The sequence below is a fragment of the Buteo buteo genome, chromosome 6, assembly GCF_964188355.1.
Source record: "Buteo buteo chromosome 6, bButBut1.hap1.1, whole genome shotgun sequence".
Lineage (NCBI taxonomy): Eukaryota > Metazoa > Chordata > Aves > Accipitriformes > Accipitridae > Buteo > Buteo buteo.
Window position 1 is genome coordinate 8,816,739 of NC_134176.1, and position 15,267 is coordinate 8,832,005.

The following is a 15,267-nucleotide window of genomic DNA, read 5'->3' on the forward strand; positions in this document are numbered from 1 at the left end:
TCCAGTGATACCACCTTGTGCTGTGCAGGGGCTCCAGAGAGATTTTATTAGGGAGCTCCAGTGAGCTGCCATTCTGTTTTTCCCCTTCCTCCCTGCACCCTCACTGCGGCTGGGCTGCCCCGATAGCCGCTCCAGCGGCAGCAGGCCCCAGCTTGGCAGGTATGGGGAGCGAGTAAGTTCATACCACCTCTCAGCTGGTCTCTCTATTTATTTTCTGCCACATTGCTTACCCTTTGGCAGGGCAGACCATCGTGCACCACCTGATGGCGTGCAGTCCTACCCTGTCGCAACTGCGACCGGGCAGCCAAGTTCAAAGGTCTTTTTTAAATTGCTGCAGATGAGTATTGCATGGCAAGGGAACCAAAGTATGCCGCAGTGAGGCCCCTGGGTAAACAATACAGCCATGTTCAGCAGAATTATACTGGTTTGTGGCAGTATCACTGTAAAATCTCATTCTTGTAATTATTTTGGTGCGGGTTAAAAAAAAAATACCTGGGCAGTTGAAATCTCACTCACAAAGTGCCTGCTTTCTTTCCATGTTCTTTGGGCTCCCTGTCCTTTAGGGATTACGCTTCTCTTCGGTGCAAAAGCTGTGACAGATTTCATTATCGTATCAGGCAGGATGGTTGGGCTTATTTTGGTTATGCAATGTGTGCCGAGGTGTGCCGGGAGCAGGGGGAGCTGGCAGTGCAGGGGGGGCCCTGTCTTCTGTGTGCTGTCACCATTCCCAGTGTCTGCCTGTCAAGCTGGGAGGGTTATTTCCCTGTTTTCTGTCTCAGACGTACCATTTCGAATGTGTTTTTGAACCTTCCCAGGCCATAATCAGGTTAAACTGTCGAGGTGACTGGGCTTGATATCCCATGCAAATAACTGAAGCCTTCTCATGGTGAGCGGTGTCTTCCCAGGCACTTTTTAGCCTGCCATATATTGAATGTGAGCAACTGGCAAGTCGATACAGGTCTGCGGAAGATTACCTGAATACTGAAAAACCTTTGATTTCAAAATCATTCCTTGCATTTTTGGTGGGATTATCATAACTTCTTTTTTTTTTTTTTCTTTTTTTTTTTTCTGATATTGGCTGGGTGGGGAGTGACTTTTAATCCAAGGTTCTCCGACTTCCACCATTTTTCCCACCGTGTGATCTCTGGCAGTCATAACACCCAGAAATCATGACAGCGTGTTTTTCCACAAACAAATGATGCCATAAATGAAGATTAGGGGTTATTTTGTCCTCTAGCGTAACAGGCTACTTGCACTGGAGGCCTTCCGCCTGCACTGGAAGGTTAAAGAGAGGACAGGTTAGTGTGTGGGAGATTTAATTCGTACTTAAAATACCTGGGATATAATGGTAAAGGCGAGAAAGAAGAACGCTGGGGAAGTAAGGATCCATCTGTGTGCGTGGTGCTTGTGCGTGGATGTACGTTTTCTGGGTTTTTTGGGTTCGCTTCCAACTGACTCTGCTGCATATCATCCGGGTCTGAGGCTCCAGTCCTTCTTTCACACAAGAAATGAACACCGCGTCCACCTTTTTCGGTGCCGAAGCCTCCAGCCAGCAACCTTTTTGTCACCAGCCGCGGGCAGCCGCTCGGCGTGCGCTTCTTGGCGTGCTAATTCTCTTGTGTCAGAATAAAGCTCTCGTGGTTTTGTTCTGAGGAGGGATGCGGCCGTTTGCCAGGTAAAAACACCAACCCAAAACGTCGGGGTTAAAAGTGGGGAGAGCTGTAGTGGCTCCTCAGCTCGGGGGTCGGGGAGGAGGACGAGGATGGGCGAGCCTTCTCCCCCCCCCACGCGGGATGCTAAAGCGGCGAATAAATAGGGCATCTGTGGAGGAGGGGTTTCCTCTTCCATGCCTGCCGCCGTCGCCCAGACGGTCCCCCTCGCAGCTTGGGATTTGCAAGCCGAGGAATGGTTTTTTCTCGCGAACCGTAAGTGCCATGTTGGTCAAAGCGGCAGCGGGTTCCGCGGGGGTGGGTTTTCTTCCAGCGGGCACCGCCGGCGCAGCGGGACCGGCCGGGGGAAGGGCACCGCGGCGGCGATGCGCCAGCGGCTCCCCGCAGAGTCGCCTGGGGCAAGTCGGAGGAGCGGGAGATGGGGCGCGGTAGCGCCCAGGGGCCTCTCCTTTAAAATCAACCGCGTCTGGGGGTTTTGCACCCAAGGCGGTGGAGAGCCGCGGCAGCGACCTCTTGGACTCGCCGGCCGGGTAACGCGAGAAAAGCCGCCTCCGGCGCACCCGCTGCTCGCCCCGCTCGCCGTGCTAACACAACCCGCAAACGCGGGGGATGCCTGTCACTGCACCAGGGCCGGGAGCCGCACAGAGGAACGTCCTTGCTTTCTGTACGAAGGCCTAAAATCTGCCTTTGACATCACCCCTCCAAATCGGGTCTTTTGTCCCTCACATGGTTAAGCTCGCCCTGCGACTTACTGAACAAAGGTTTCCTGCGTTGTGCATCTCATTTGCCTACCGGGTTGTAAACAATCTTATCAGCTGGCAGGGCAATTTCAGCTCCTCTTAGGTTAAAAATAAATTTATGTGGTATCTCTTTCTAATGACATTTGTGCTTGTGAAGGAGAGTTTGGAATATACATCCGGATGTTTTTCATTCCTTCAGACGCTAAAATTTGAATGATACTTATTACCCCGTGGGAGCTTCCTATACCTTTTCCTGCGGCATTTTGACAGCTAATGCAATGCAATTGGCAGGCATTTTGCAGTTCTTTATGTTGGTGTGAATACGTTTCAGTCAACCCGAAAGTGCCTTCCACTGCTAGATACTTCCTGAGTAGGTACTACAGAATATTCTGTGTGTTAATGATTCAGCCTGAAAAAGCTTAATGCGTTTCTTTTGTAACCCAATGCTGGCAACTTCGTCGAGGTTATTAAGACCCAAATCCAATCTCGAGTCAGGTCAGTTGGTCCTTCTGTTCACTTTTGCAGCCAGCTTTTAGTTGTAATCTACTAGTTTTGTCCTTTTTCTGCCACTTCTATTTTGGTGTAAAGATTAAGACATTTAGAAACTGGCTTTGTTTGGCTTATCCCCGGCATCTTATGCATGTGTCCAAGTGCTGTTTTGAATCAGGAAATCTTTTAAGCTGGGCCCTTTGCAAAGTACAAGAGGTGTTTGAGTTTGCTGAGGTTTTTTAGATTAGTGGTGATATTTGTTGGGGTTTTTTTTTCAATTATTACTATTTTTTTGCTTCCAGGGGCATGTTAAATGGTAGCAGGTGAGTTCTCATTGGGAAGTGAACTATGGGTAGGTAGGCCTTTATTCAGTAAACAGTAAGTTTTACCTGTTTGACCAAATTACTTGAGAATTACACTTTGTAGAGGAAGAATTGAATCAACAGTGGTGGCAGCCTTTTCTGTCTTCTTGGTAACTGGGAGGAGCTCATTTCCTCTGCTGCACTTGAACTTTTATTGCTGTTATTTCACTGGGTGTTGGGTGATTGGTTACCTGGATGTGGGGGGAGCTTTTGCCCCCAGGTTTGGTAGCTTGCATCGTGCACTCCGACCCAGCTCACAGGAGGCCTGTCTTTCCGGCCGAATAAGTCCCTTCAGGATGCACCTCAAAAGAGTCGGATGAATAAGTCCCTTCAGGATGCATCTCAAAAGAGTTCATGAGGTTTCTTTCATGCAAAGAGCAGGTAATTTGCAAGAATACTTGCAGTGTGCAGAAATGCATCTGAGAATGGTTGTTGCAAATGTAAGACTTTTATGGATGTAATTAGTCTATTTTACGTTTTTCTTTGAGCTGTAGCCAGAGAAATGGCAGTTCCCTGTGACTTCTGTGCAAGCAGAGGGTGTCCAAGGAGGATGCTCAAATTTTTCATCATTTCTCCTCTTGCTTCAGTGTAGAACCCTACACTTTCCTTAGGCTCTGTGTCTGCAGACTGCAACAAGAGCAGATCAGCCAATGTGAACATCTGGACAAGGCTGCCTTCCTAGTTACACACTGAGCTAATGTGAACTTCTGTTAGGTTTTTACTCTCTGGCTGTTTAGCTCCAGTTTAAGATTAATGACTTAGAGCATTAAGGGTGGTTAAATGACTGACAAATGCCATATTCTATCCAGAATATGTAACAGATTAAATTACTTAATTACAATGGTGTGTCTGTAACGGCAATTGCTAGAAAATAAATACAAGCTCACAGTACCACAGTGATGCTGTCTTTGAGACTGTTGCTTCTAGTAACACTAGGAGATAAAGACCCACAAATTTATGGTAATATCTGTAACTTGAACTTTAGAGTGATTTCTAAGCCAAAAGAATATTCTTGGGATTCTAAACCTGTTGCTTTTTAAATTTACTGAATGTGCTGTCAGTCATAGAGACATTTATTTATAATCTAATATCCCTTGGTTTTGCTTTGGAATTGCATGGCTATATTCACCTACCTGTTATCCAATATGCAGACAGAAGAAAGATGTCTTGCCAACCCATGAATTTTTCTGTAATGCAACTTCAGGATGGGAAACAGGTGGATGCAGACAGAGAAGGGAGTACAGGGACGCAGAGATGGTAGTGAGCAGCACAGTAAGCTGTGGTATCAGCAGGTCAACTGTGGCATCAGGTAGTCCCAACAATGTGTATCTCTTGCAAGTTGTCAGAGAGACATTTCCAAAGCACTAGTGGGGAATGTCACAGAATATGCAGAGAATAAATTGCCACTGGATATAGTCAGGGACAGTGCAGCGATCGAGCCTTGCTTTCCTCCCGGCTGGCCTGAAGTCATGCAGAGTTAACAAGGCAACAGCACACATGTTTGGCTCAGACTCTTCCTCAGGCCTGGCTCCTCTAGTGGTTCTTCCCTTTGGTGCTCAACATAGAGCCTATATTGTCCCATCTCTCCAGGGCAAAGGGTTCCCGAGTCACCTGTCTTTGGTGGGCCACGTGCCCTGAGGAGTCACAGGCCCTGCTGAGCATCATAACCAACTGGATTCAAATTGACTGGTGGGACAGAAGCAGGGAATAGAGTGGAGGAATAATTAAGTCTCCTGGGTAAATTACTGCTAGCCCATAATAGCACAAGAAAATGCTGTACAGTTACCAGAGTATGACATGTTCATTGAGTGCTACTTAATAGAAGCAGAACCAGGAGCAGGAAGATTTATATAGCAGCTGTTTGCTTGGGAGCCAGATGCCTTCTGCATACAGGGTTGAACTTGGGAGCAGACCTCTGAAAAGAGCTTGTTAAGGAAAGCGAGAGCAGCTAAATGCTTTTGTCATCTGCTGGCTTCCTCTCTGTTAGCCTCAGCAGTGGAAAGCACCGTCAGTGTAAAGGGGCAGAGGCAGCTGCTTTGCACTTTACACCACTATCTGTGGCTTTGTGGGTGCAAGGCAGGACCAAGTTGGAAAATGGACTTGGGCCAAATCCTTCAGGCTGGCTTGCAGGGTTGCATCAACCAGACAAGACTAATTTTACATTTTGGAGAGTGCTGAGTTGCTAAATACCTGCCAGGAGTTCTAGTGTAGGACTGTGCTCTTCTCGCCCTCCTTGTAAAACAACTGAAAGTACTGCCCGGTCCTTTTTGGACAATAGGTAGGGGAAGATGCTTCCCATGCTGCTAATCCATATGAGACCCCAAATTTGCTGGCCTTACTCTGTGCCTTCACAGTAAACAGTAAGACTGAATAAAGCCAGCAGGATCATTCACACATCTCCATAAGTGCTTTGCCTTAAATCAAGTGTCTAGCTGACTTACATATCCTCTTTGATTACCTTAAGGTTGCTAATAAGATCAGTTGTTGCTTACAGAGTGGCATATTCATTATTGATTAGCTGTCCTGCATATCTTCTGTCATTGTATCATATGCTGCAACAGGCAACTGCAAAAGCCACTTGGTTACAGGCAGTTTGGACCCCTCTCCTCTAAAACTTGCTGGGATAGTGTGGCAGCAGGCAGGTGGGTGGGACAGGAAACTCGTTTTTCTTGCAAAGAGGGGCAGGTCCTTTGCATGAAGCCAGCATCCAGGTAGCCTGTCAAGGACACTTCTGTCTTGGTGTAATTTGTCCCTACCTGCACTAGATGAGATTACAGCCCCCCCCACGCTGCCCCAGTCCTAGCTCGCGCAATGCTGGTGTTGCCAAGTAGGTTAGGGTTCCCCTCAGACCCCTAACAGTCCCCTGTGTTTTGGGACATGCAGTGATCCCCTTTTCCATGCCGTCCTTCCAGTCCCAGTTGCTCGTTTTGTTCAGCTGGTAACAGTTCCTAGTTATGGTGGTTAATGAATGTGAAATGTTTTGGCCTTTTCATGATGCATACTTCAACTTTTTGTACTGCACTGCACTTAGATAATGAGGCTCATCTGGGTGGTTGCTAGACCAGGCAGTAACTTAAGGTTTAATTCAGAAATTTGCATTTTAGAAATCACATGCAAGGTCCAAAAATCCATCGCAAGGCACAGGGACAGAACTAGACATCAGAGGGATGCAAGCAGCCAGGAGGACAGCCCAGGGAAGCAATGCTGGCTAAGAAGTGGGTTCTCCCTAGGACAGGGGTGGAATCATTTCACCTGACTTTAGCATCTGCAGTGTTGATGTTTATACTATTGCAGGGTAGACCATTGCAGTTCATGTAGAGAAATATGTGCTTTTTTGGTACAACTCATCTCATCTTGTGATCTGGATGTTTAAGACAGGTCTGATAGAAATCATAATCTAGATTTTTTTTCTTTTTTCTCCATTAACTACCAAGGTCTAGATGGCAAGCTATCAGTCTGAAGTCAGAAGAGATAAGTGTCACACAGGTGTTGGGCTTTTTCATAATTTTTGTTGGGAATTGCAATAAATGAGTATTTCAAGGAAAGATTTGAGAGCATTGAGGTAGTTTAACAGATACTCCTCTCAACACATGGGGACAAATTTGCCAAAATGTACAAACATGCTACTTGGATAATTTGAGGGGCTGATAAGGGGTTTTGACATGGGAATATGCTGTAAAAGCTGGAAATAAAGAAAAGTTTGTCTGCAGTTTGAGAGCTGTGCTACAAACAGCTGTAAGAAGAATAAATGGTCTTGATGGTTCATTTGCTTGTCTGCTGCACAACTCTCTGTAGCTGTTGGATATTCTCCCTCATCAGGATTGGGTTTTTTCGTTTTCACCCACCAGGAAAGTCTGGCACATCTCTGCACTTTTCAGTGTGTTGTTTAGAAGAGCTTTTAATGTCGTGGCGCTGTAAGTTCTACAGCGACTGTTTTTCAGGCCTTCTCTCCTGTCAGCATTCATTTGCTTGGAGACTTGGAACTGTGGTTTGGGCAAATTCTGCCTCTGTTGGTGGAGCGCTGCCTTGCTGATTAGAGCGGGCCTGTTGGTTGCTAAAGACGACACTGAACGTAATTCACAGCAGGAAAATCAGACCATAGATACCTATTTTAGTTTAACTGCAGCATGTTAGATACAAACTCCCACTTAGACAAATCTCCCAAGAACTGACTGAAGAGGTTACTAGCAGATGAATGAGACTACAAAAATTCACTCTGCTCATACAGTTTCATTAAAGAATTCACACAAGACCTTCCTGCAGCTGTAGAGCAGAGGCCTGCTGAGCCAATTTAGGTAGGTTTTGACTAAAACATGGCTCTGATTTACAGGCAACAGCTTGGTGTGACAGTAAGTGCTTCATAAAGCCATGCCTGTCATCACCCTCTGCTAACATCATTTCCACTGATTGCAGATCTTTGTAACAAAATGTTCTTCCTGGTTTGCTTAGGGTGAAGAAACTGAAGGAAACATTTGCTTTTATACAACTATTGGACAAAAACATGAGTAACCTTCGCACCTGGTTGGCCCGGATTGAGTCTGAGCTTTCCAAGCCTGTTGTTTATGACATCTGTGATGACCAAGAAATCCAGAAGAGACTGGCAGAACAGCAGGTGGGAAATAGCAGCAGTCAGAGTAAATGAGCTAAAATGCTGCTGATTACAATTAGTCCTGGTTTAAAATCACCTGTTTCTTTTCTTTAGCAAGGCCTTCTAACTGTTTGCTTTTTATGGCATGTTCCTGCCAAGATGCATTACATGGAAAATTTTTATTTGCTTGCTGTAATTTCAGTATTGTGTTGACTTACCCCCACTTCTCCCTTCCCCCCTCCACCCAAGGAAAACATGCAAAATACAGACAAAAGCATTTTTACGTTTGATAGTTTGCTCAGTTAAGTACAGCAGATTTCATAAGGGCTAGCCAGGGCACAGACAGTGGGCAAAATCCATGAGGATGACTTAGGCTGACAAGGCGTGAATGCCGGGTCTCCTGTGAACTGGCTGTGGCAGGTCTGAGTGCTGTGATTTGATGTATTGCCCCACTAGCTCAGTTCTTTTCCCCTCCTTGCAGACAGCAGAGCAAGCTTGGCAGAGAAGGATGTTTGAGCTTTGGAGGGTGGACTCGTGCAAACACACTTTTGACTGAGGCCTGATCCAGTAGGCAGGCTCTGAAGATCCCCTCAGGGTTGGGTGAGATGGTGCGTGAATCCTGCTGAGGCATAAGTGTGAACCAACCTAGCACGGTTGGGTGTTGGTTGAGTGCGTGTAGGCATTTATCCGAGACAGTGGCTTACCAGGGGGATCTTAAGAATCTATGCTAGTTTTAAGTGCTGGAGATGGCAAGGATCGGGCACAGCTGAATGTGCCAGCTATCCCAGCCAAGTGGAAGTGTGAGATCAGTTGGATAGTCCTGGAGTAAATTTCTCTCTCGAGCAGCCAGGGAAGGAAAAGGAACTTAACCAAAGCACAGACTTGCTGGTGGAGTCAGCCTTTGCTGAGGGCTGTGCTACAAGTCTGCCCAGGTTCAAAGTGCCTCACTGGGAAGGCTGAGAAAGACCACAGCTGTCATCTGGCCTTTGTGTTAAACAAGAATATTTGCCCTAAAACTGAGGATCAGGAATAAAGCTGTTAAACGTGGAAGCTTTATGGCATCTGCCTTTAAGAACACCCAGGGGTCTTCTTTCCATCCTCCCCATCTTCTCTCTCTCCGGCTTCTGCTTTCGTGTCTAAGGAAAGATCCCCGAGTGACCCAGACACGAGGGCTGTGTTCTCTGCTCATTAATATGGGTCTCCATCCACTCAAGTCCCAGACATGGCAGGAAGGGCCAGCTCCTCTGCAATAGGAGTGGAGATGGCTCCCACTGACTCCACTGCAGGAGTTGGTCAAAGACCAGAAGCCTTGGCCCAGTGCCCCTTATGGTTTCATCTACCTTGTGACTGGTCATGTAAACAAGAAGGAAGTATTTCTTCCCATCCAAATCTTTTGCATTCTCAAAGGCTTTGATAAATTGCCAGGCAGAGAAGAACGTAGGGCACAAAGGAATTGTGTCCAAACTATTTTTATTATGAGCATTCAAGCTTCAGCTCACTGTAAGAGCCATCATTTGCTGCTCAGAGCCACTTACTGCTTTGTTGTTTGGATTCTGTTTGAAACACAGACCTTTGGGTACCTCTAGACTCCTTCTACTCTAACCTTTTAGCAGACTGTGTGTGAGAAGACTGTGCTGACTTAAAAGACCACAGTAAAAAAAAAAGCTTCTTTTGCCTCGCATTAGAGAAACCTTTATCTGAATGTGACAAGTAAAAAGATCTTTCTTGATTTTATCCGAACAATTATTTCAGCAAGAGCAGAATGATGGTAAGAAATGCCCTACAGGCGTCTTTTATTTGATGTCCATGAGTGGAAAAGCTTTACCTGTTCGGTCTTGAATAATGACATTTAAAAGCATGGTGCATCCACAGAGATGTTTTGTGGCATGTTTGTTCAATTAAAGGATGAAGATTAAAACATGAATAATATTAATTTTAAGATTTCAAAGCTGTTTCACTAATGCAGAACTCTAGCAGCGTGTAGTCTGTTAAAGCTCTCTGGGCAATTCTGTGCAGAGTTGAAGGAAAAGTACCTTTTTGGGCACAATGTATGTTCCTGGCCCCGTTAGTTTATTGTGTTTGTCTCACTGTAATACAGTCAGGTCATTTGGATGGAATAAAAGCTTGGAAAACAGCAAGGATTCTGCCTAGGGTTATTCCATGAACCAAGGCATGACCAAAAGTAATGAGATTGTGTCAGGAACATTACCATAGTGCAGGTAGAGTGGATTTGTAATCTGTGGTCCAAATTCTCATTTTCACTAATACAGCTGTAAATCCAGTGTAATTTAATGAATTCAGAAGAGTCTCTCCAGGTACCAGCCTACTCTCAGACGTAGAGCCTGTGTTAAAAAGATGCTGCTGCCTCTTGTTCGGAAGACAGCTGTGAATCCTTAATAAGCTGTCAAAAATTATGTTGGGTCTGCTTCTGGCAGTCTCTCATCTATGTAAAGATTTTGGCTTCTACATTCCTTAAAGCTGTACATTACCACAAATTCCACAAGCCAAATTTTGACTATTTATGGCCCAGCCGTTCTTTGAGGTACCACTGAAGACTGCCAGTGGGTGATACTCAACTCCTTGCAGCTTGTTGATTTCTGGGAAGATCTTCCTTCAACTCCTTTTGCATTTACTACAAGCTGTGTCTGTTTTAAGTTTTTTTTGTTTGTTTTGGTTTTCTAAGTCTAGAGCAAAACCAATTCTGCTTCATCTGTTCACTGAAATCAGTAATACCATTTAATGGGGGTTCCTGTTCACTGTTGTCAGTAAAATACTCATTTGTGTATGTTGTTCTAGTGTTATTCAAGCAAAAGTCTCTGTATCCTTCATTAGGAAAGCCAGAAACAGTTGAAAAAATGGAAATGTAGTGGACATTGACATTTCATTAATATTTACAGTTGGTAGCCTTGTACAGAGCTGCCTTTTCAATAAGAAATATTTAGATAAGGCTTTCTTTTTCTGTTATTTAATTACATTGACTTTAGCAATAGTTATAGGTCCAGAATGAGAGGCCAGACTGTGATGGAGATAGAGGCTATGGAGAGGAAACCTGTAGTGTAGATTAGACAAAGGGTCTTTGCCAGACCCTTTAAAATAGTCTGTCAAAACAGGAGCTCTACAAGAGGGAATAAGAAAAGTAGTGTAACACCAGCTGCTTGTGTGCTGGGTTTCTGTGTTTCATGATATCAGCCTGTGATCATATAGTCACTAAAGTACATGAACTGTACTACAAGTTCCCTGTCAATTCTTACAGTTTAGTAAGCTGATATGAGACATTGTCATCTTGTACTGTCAAAATCAATAAGTATGTGTTTACGGTAAGGTAAACACAGTAGTGTATGTGTAAGGTTTAGTATGTGTAAGGTTTGGATTTTGAATGCACATTAAAACTGTCCAGACTGTTAATGAGAAGATGGAGCTTTCACTGAGATACCAAAGCTGGACAATCCCTTTTTGCGTGGCAGTTCTGTCCTGACCTGTCAGCCTGTCCTCTGCACGGCTCATCCTGCAAGTCTGTTTTCTAAAGCTAAATAAGCTTTTCCTGACACACAAATTGCTCTTTCCCCATCCTCTACAGCATTTTGAAAAGGTATGTCTGAAGTCTAGCCGCACATGTTTCCTTCTACTGAAGCTATTCTTTTGCCAATGGCAGGATCTGCAACGAGACATAGAGCAACACACTGCAGGGGTGGAATCTGTCTTTAATATTTGTGAAGTCCTGCTACACGATTCAGATGCGTGTGCTAATGAGACAGAGTGTGACTCCATCCAGCAGACTACCAGGAGTTTGGACAGACGGTGGAGAAACATTTGCGCCATGTCTATGGAAAGGCGAATGAAGTAAGTGTCTTTTTCTTACCCCTCCTAAAGAAGCCTGTGTCAGCATTGTGGAGAAACACTGTAGCTTTTGCCACAAGCTGAATTTTGAAAAAGAAAAAAAAAAATCCAAAATTAATAATTAGCTTGTGATAAAACCTTTCCATTTTTGCACCTCCCTCTCAGAATTGAGGAGACCTGGCGCCTATGGCAGAGGTTTTTGGACGACTACTCTCGCTTTGAAGATTGGCTAAAATCATCTGAAAGGACAGCAGCTAAGCCTAATTCTTCAGAGGTTTTGTACACACATGCAAAGGAGGAGCTGAAGAAATTTGAGGTGAATTTTTTCACTTCATTTTTTTTATGCTCAGCAGCAGGCTGAATGGTCAGACTGCTAAATACTTACTGTCTGTGTGAAATGCCTGGATCACTGGAAAACACCAGTTTGACACGGGTGGTATAGAGAACATAAATAATCTGTCCAGTGTGTGGCTGCTAGGTATCTCGCTGATTTATTTGTCTCCAGAATTTTTTTAATGTGGAGAATGCAATGCTCTGAACTGACAAGATCCTGCTTATAAGTTAAAGGTTTGCTTTTTATAGGCAGGAGACCTTTGTGGGTTGATTTTTTTTTTTTTCTTCCTTTTCCTAATGAGCTAAGTCTGAGCAGATTATTTAAAATATGTGTCTTTCTCTGGATTTAATTTTGCAGTTGGAAGGTCTGTTTTTAAGGGGAGGGCATCATCATCATCTCTCTTGACGGATAGTATCATCTGGATCCTTTCTCTTATCTGCAAGGGAACTGAGTTCCTTGATTTGCCTTGCAGGCATTCCAGCGGCAAATTCATGAACGACTCACTCAGTTGGAGCTGATCAATAAGCAGTACAGGCGCCTTGCCCGCGAGAACCGCACCGACTCAGCCAGCAAGTTGAAGCAGATGGTACACGAAGGCAACCAGCGCTGGGATAATCTCCAGAAACGAGTTGCTGCCATTCTGAGGAGACTCAAGGTAATTGCACAGTGGGGTGAGAGAATGAGAGGAGCACTTGCAAGTTTCTGTAGGAATTACCCAAGGGCAAAACGCATACTGGAGCAACTGTCTTGTGTTGGTTTGTGTCTTGAGTTACCAGTGTAGGAGAGCAGCTCTGGAAAGGTCACCAAGTACATGGCATAAACATGTCCTTGGTAGATGGCTTCTTGGTAGTTAAAGAAGGATAAGGGAAGAATGAGTGCAAATTTTAGAAGATGTGTTGGAAGCCTCACTGCTCCTATCACACTCTACTCCACCCTTGTCATGGGTGGATGCATTCATGCACTTGCACGTTTTCATAAAAAAGAGGCAGAGAGGCAGAAGGGCCCCAGTGCAGGTATGGTTTGGAGTTTATAACACAGCTCTACTTCATGCCAAGTTATGATTCACCTACAAGGCTTTAAACATGGAGATGTGATGGAGAGGCATGCTGCTGTCACCAGCTCCTGCTGTGCTGTCTGCCTGATGGAGGAATGTTGTCAAAGAGTGTATTTGTGACACTTCAAATAAGTGTCCTGCTTGTCAAGTTAAACTGATCTCTGGGCAGATATTCTGTGCTGGGCCCTGGGGGAAACTTGTCACTGCCTGATTTTTAAATACAGCAGTGCTGCAAGCAATTGACAGGGAAAACTATTAGATCCACAAAGTCCGTGGATGAGGCTGTGAGAGTGCTGATGGGGTTTGATCTGTGCAGTTAGGAGGTGTTGTGTTTGGGATGTTACATGATCTCCTTCCTGAAGAGTAAATCCACCAAGGAGAACTGGGGCACTGCAAGCTGCATGTCTGTTAGCAGCTTCTGTGGGACATGGCAGCAGAAAGAACTCCTCCTGGCTTCCATGCCAAATGATGCATTAATTACACTGGCATGGTCATCCATGATCCAGCTTCTGCATTGTTTTACTGATTTTAATGTCATAGTTTTAATTACTTTAGAGATGGGGCTTGCTTCTTTTGTCTGTCTGTCTTCTAAATGTAGAACAAATTGGCTGTTAAACCTGAGTCCAAGTAACTATTACACAGGTATAATAATGTGGGAGAAGGTATACAGTGTAGAAGCAAGAATATAATTTTATAGAAGCATCTTGCTTCTGAAGCTTTATTCCCTCTCCCATATGAACAGTGTACTAATGTAGGACACTTTTTGTTCCAGCATCACTATAGGAAGGGGACAGTTTTTATATGTGGCATGCTGCCATTTGTGCCCTGAAGGCCTTTAAGGTGAACAGCAGTTTTGAACCAAAACACTGTTTTCAGAGGGCTCCTGTGACCATCTGTTTTTAGTAGCTGAAGTCTTGTAACACTGGCTCCCTTCTTCCTATTCAGCACTTCACCAATCGGAGAGATGAGTTTGAGGGGACGAGGGAAAGCATCCTTGTTTGGCTCACAGAAATGGACCTCCAGCTGACAAACGTGGAGCACTTCTCAAAAAGTAACTTTGATGACAAAATGCGCCAGTTAAATGTACGTATCCTTATAAAGCAGTTGTTTAATATAGCCCAGCTGATCCTCTTGGGCTACCCTCTCTTGACAGAATCATTTACTTTTCTGGAGCTTCACAATAGCCAACAGATCTCTGTAGGGCTATATTTGTTTTAAGACACCAGTAAATTGTTAAGACTTATCCTCTGAAGCAAGATTAAACTGTCCAGTATTTAAATTCAGATTCAGTGTTCAAGCTCAGTTCTATCCTGCCATTTTCTTCTAACACCAAGTGTCAGTGACAGTGATACCTGGCCTGGAAAGGAGCACATGCAGGTTAAACAGAAAAAGCTACATTCCTAAATTCAGGCAGGTTTTTTTCTGGTGAGAATTTTTTTTTAATTGGCCTTGAGGCAGCGTTTCTCCTCTGAGTCCGTTGTTTATAGCTGAGACTTTCAAACAGAAATAAGACAGCAGGTGTGTGCAACGATTCTAAAGAACATACTAGTTCTTTGCTACCTGCTCATATGCTCGTTTCTCCTTTCTCTCTGCACTGTTAGTTGTTTTGGGATGTAGATTTACTGTTGTGTAGGCTGGAGGCCCAATCAGCCAAACAAACTTCTTTGCTTCTGAGGAAAAGATTGTGTGTACCCAACAGAAAAATAAACTCTGATTAGGTGAACTCCCATCGTGATGCCCTGCAGGCTCAGGACACTGCAATCATATTGATATACACATGGGTGGTAAACGCCACTTCATTTGCAACTCTAATCCTGCTAATAAAACAAACGTGTGGACCTCTTGAGTAAAAAGGTATTTGCCAAATGAAATTAGACAACAATGTCAAGTGCTGCTTTGCTTTCACTGCAGTGAGTGAGAAAAGAAGGACAAACCTTAGGCTAGAAAGGGGTATTGCAGAAGTAATTATTTTTCTTGTATGTTCCAAATAGGGTTTCCAGCAGGAAATAACACTAAACACCAATAAGATTGATCAGCTAATCGTTTTTGGGGAGCAGTTGATTCAGAAGAGTGAACCTTTGGATGCTACCCTGATTGAAGACGAATTGGAAGAACTTCATCGATACTGTCAGGAAGTGTTTGGGCGAGTTGCCCGGTTCCATCAAAGACTGACCTCAAGGCATCCTGTAAGAA

The 15,267-nt window shown here is 44.5% G+C and overlaps 1 protein-coding gene across 5 annotated transcripts in view; it reads left to right on the plus strand.

Annotated features, from left to right (window-relative positions):
- SYNE2 (spectrin repeat containing nuclear envelope protein 2) overlaps window positions 1–15,267 on the plus strand; it is a 197,464-nt gene that overhangs the window by 170,181 nt on the left and 12,016 nt on the right. For all 5 annotated transcript variants that reach the window (XM_075029637.1, XM_075029640.1, XM_075029638.1 and 2 more), the window contains 6 exons: window positions 7,711–7,873; window positions 11,502–11,689; window positions 11,852–12,002; window positions 12,493–12,675; window positions 14,020–14,157; window positions 15,066–15,260. In XM_075029637.1, the coding sequence (XP_074885738.1) occupies window positions 7,711–7,873; window positions 11,502–11,689; window positions 11,852–12,002; window positions 12,493–12,675; window positions 14,020–14,157; window positions 15,066–15,260 (1,018 nt within the window). The remainder of the gene's footprint in view (window positions 1–7,710; window positions 7,874–11,501; window positions 11,690–11,851; window positions 12,003–12,492; window positions 12,676–14,019; window positions 14,158–15,065; window positions 15,261–15,267) is intronic.